This window comes from Nelumbo nucifera, chromosome 4, assembly GCF_055504915.1.
Source record: "Nelumbo nucifera cultivar China Antique chromosome 4, China Antique-T2T, whole genome shotgun sequence".
In the NCBI taxonomy this organism is placed as follows: Eukaryota; Viridiplantae; Streptophyta; class Magnoliopsida; order Proteales; family Nelumbonaceae; genus Nelumbo; species Nelumbo nucifera.
In genome coordinates, this window is record NC_142652.1 from 77,140,191 (window position 1) to 77,142,212 (window position 2,022).

General features: G+C 39.3%; 1 protein-coding gene across 2 annotated transcripts; it reads left to right on the forward strand.

Moving 5' to 3' along the window:
• The first annotated feature begins 215 nt into the window (after window positions 1-215).
• On the forward strand, window positions 216-1,822 carry LOC104605065 (universal stress protein PHOS32-like). Of its 2 annotated transcripts, XM_088904255.1 has the most exons (5): window positions 216-351; window positions 478-730; window positions 820-929; window positions 1,155-1,273; window positions 1,471-1,822. In XM_088904255.1, exons 2-5 carry the CDS (start codon window positions 553-555, stop codon window positions 1,556-1,558), a joined length of 495 nt encoding a protein of 164 aa, XP_088760381.1. In that variant the 5' UTR covers window positions 216-351; window positions 478-552; the 3' UTR covers window positions 1,559-1,822. The 2 variants fall into 2 exon arrangements, with proteins under 2 accessions (XP_088760381.1, XP_010267982.1); XM_010269680.3 differs by having other exon boundaries at window positions 273-730.
• Window positions 1,823-2,022: the final 200 nt, after the last annotated feature.

The following is a 2,022-nucleotide window of genomic DNA, read 5'->3' on the forward strand; positions in this document are numbered from 1 at the left end:
ATATTTGTATTTGTATTCTTTCCAAACCAAGCCAAAGCTCAGTTTGGAAGGAGTACATATAGAAACATATAGAGTGCAAAACCCTCAAATTCAAATTTATTGATTTGAAGTTTTAAACCATCTCCAATGGTCCAGAAACAGGCTAAACCCTCAAATCCAAATTAACTAAAATTTCTATTTTCTTTTCTGAAATAATAACTTTTCATGAAGAGAAATGATATATTGGTACCGACGTGGTTCATGTTTTTTATTTGGTGGAAGATTTCAGACAAATTTGGTGTGGCCATTGACTCCGGATCTGTTGCAAAGAGCGTGGTTGACGGGTGGTGTTCGACCAGATCAAACTTCAAAGTACGACCATCCGTTATTACTCTTTTTCTGTTACTACAATTACAATCTCGCGTTTCGATCGGAATTGCATTTTTTGTAGTCTCGTTTCTGGGCTTTTTTATTTCGCTCTTGTTGCTTTCTCTCCAGTGTTCGACCAGATCAAAAGAGAAGCGTGAGAATTAAAAAGTAACAGAGATACAAAGAGATACATAGAGATCAGAGATGGGAGGAAACGGAAGAATTGGCGTAGCTGTTGATTTCTCGGAGTGCAGCAAGAAAGCACTGAGATGGGCGTTAGAGAACAGTGTCTGCGAAGGAGATCACGTCATCCTTATACACATCCGGCCTGAAGGAGACTACGAGCAGGGCGAGATGCAGCTCTGGGAGGCCACCGGTTCCCGTATGTCTTCTTCCATATCCATATACACCATATTTCCATCCTTCCTTTCTTCCTTCTTTATATTTTCATTAAAAATTTAAAATTCACAGCCTTGATCCCTCTTCACGAGTTCTCGGACGCTGTCATCATGAAGAAATATGGGGTGATGCCTGATCAGGACACTTTGAATGCAGTCCAGTCTGCAGCCAAGCAGAAAAAGGTAATTAACTTAATAGAATTCGATCCAAGTCGAGCTGAATATTTGGTTATTGGAGATAAATTATTAGGTTTAAGTTCTATTCGAGTTAGAGACTTGATCTCAAATTCGGCTCGAATAACTCGTGAAAAAACTCGATTCGTGACCACCCTTACACATACCCCATATTTTATTTTTAATTTTTTACATCCCTTTAGGGCTCTCAGTTCAGAGCTTTGGCATTTGCAGGTTACGGTTGTTATGAAGATCTACTGGGGAGACCCTCGCGAGAGGCTATGCGAAGCAATTGATACCGTCCCCCTCACTCACCTTGTCATCGGAAACAGAGGTCTTGGCAAGCTCAAGAGGTAGGACTAGAATCTACAGCCCGCTTGCTTTGTTGCTTTATCTTTCTCGTTAGTTTCTTATTGTTAGCTTGCTTGATGATTATGAGCTGATGGAAATCTTTCAACGTAGCTCGTGATGTTTTGAGTTGGGATTTGTTGATTTTGGTTTCTGGGTCTTGATTTTAATTGCTCTCATTCGTTTTTGCTTCCTCGATCAGGGTTCTTTTGGGCAGTGTTAGCAACCACGTGGTGAACAATGGTTCTTGTCCGGTTACTGTTGTGAAGCATGTTGAACACCACGGCTAGTCTCTCCGATCGATCTCTGCAGAGTCTGTGTTGTTGTTGGAAGAACTTGATTTGCTTTCTGTTAGAAGTTGGATTTTGGGATTGATCATTGATGTGTTTTAATCTTCTTCTTCTTCTTCTTCTTCTTCTTTTTTATTTTTTTTTCTCAGTGGGAGGTGCTCTTTCTTGCACCCAATGACTTTTGATGACTGAATAATATTTTGTTCTACATTCCTGAATATTTTGTGCACTTTCTGAATGTATAAAGTTGGAGAGTTCTTCTTTTCTTTGTCTTTTTTTCCCCACTTTTTCTTGTTAATGTACGAATAATCGAATCTGTCTCCATGCATAATGGGAAAAAAAAAACGCCCAAAATCATAGAGAAGCCAACGTAACAAAGTCTGTGTGAATCTATTAGTCTTCGAATCTGTCTCCAAGGGTCTATTTGTTTCACTTGAAAACATTGGATAAGAAAATATTGTCCA

Excerpts from the sequence above, each read along its gene's own strand:
- LOC104605065 (XM_088904255.1), top strand. The coding sequence starts at position 553 with ATGGGAGGAAACGGAAGAATTGGCGTAGCTGTTGATTTCTCGGAGTGC. Across the intron at positions 731-819 it reads CTGGGAGGCCACCGGTTCCC|CCTTGATCCCTCTTCACGAG; the intron begins GTATGTCTTCTT and ends TAAAATTCACAG. Across the intron at positions 1,274-1,470 it reads GGTCTTGGCAAGCTCAAGAG|GGTTCTTTTGGGCAGTGTTA; the intron begins GTAGGACTAGAA and ends TTCCTCGATCAG.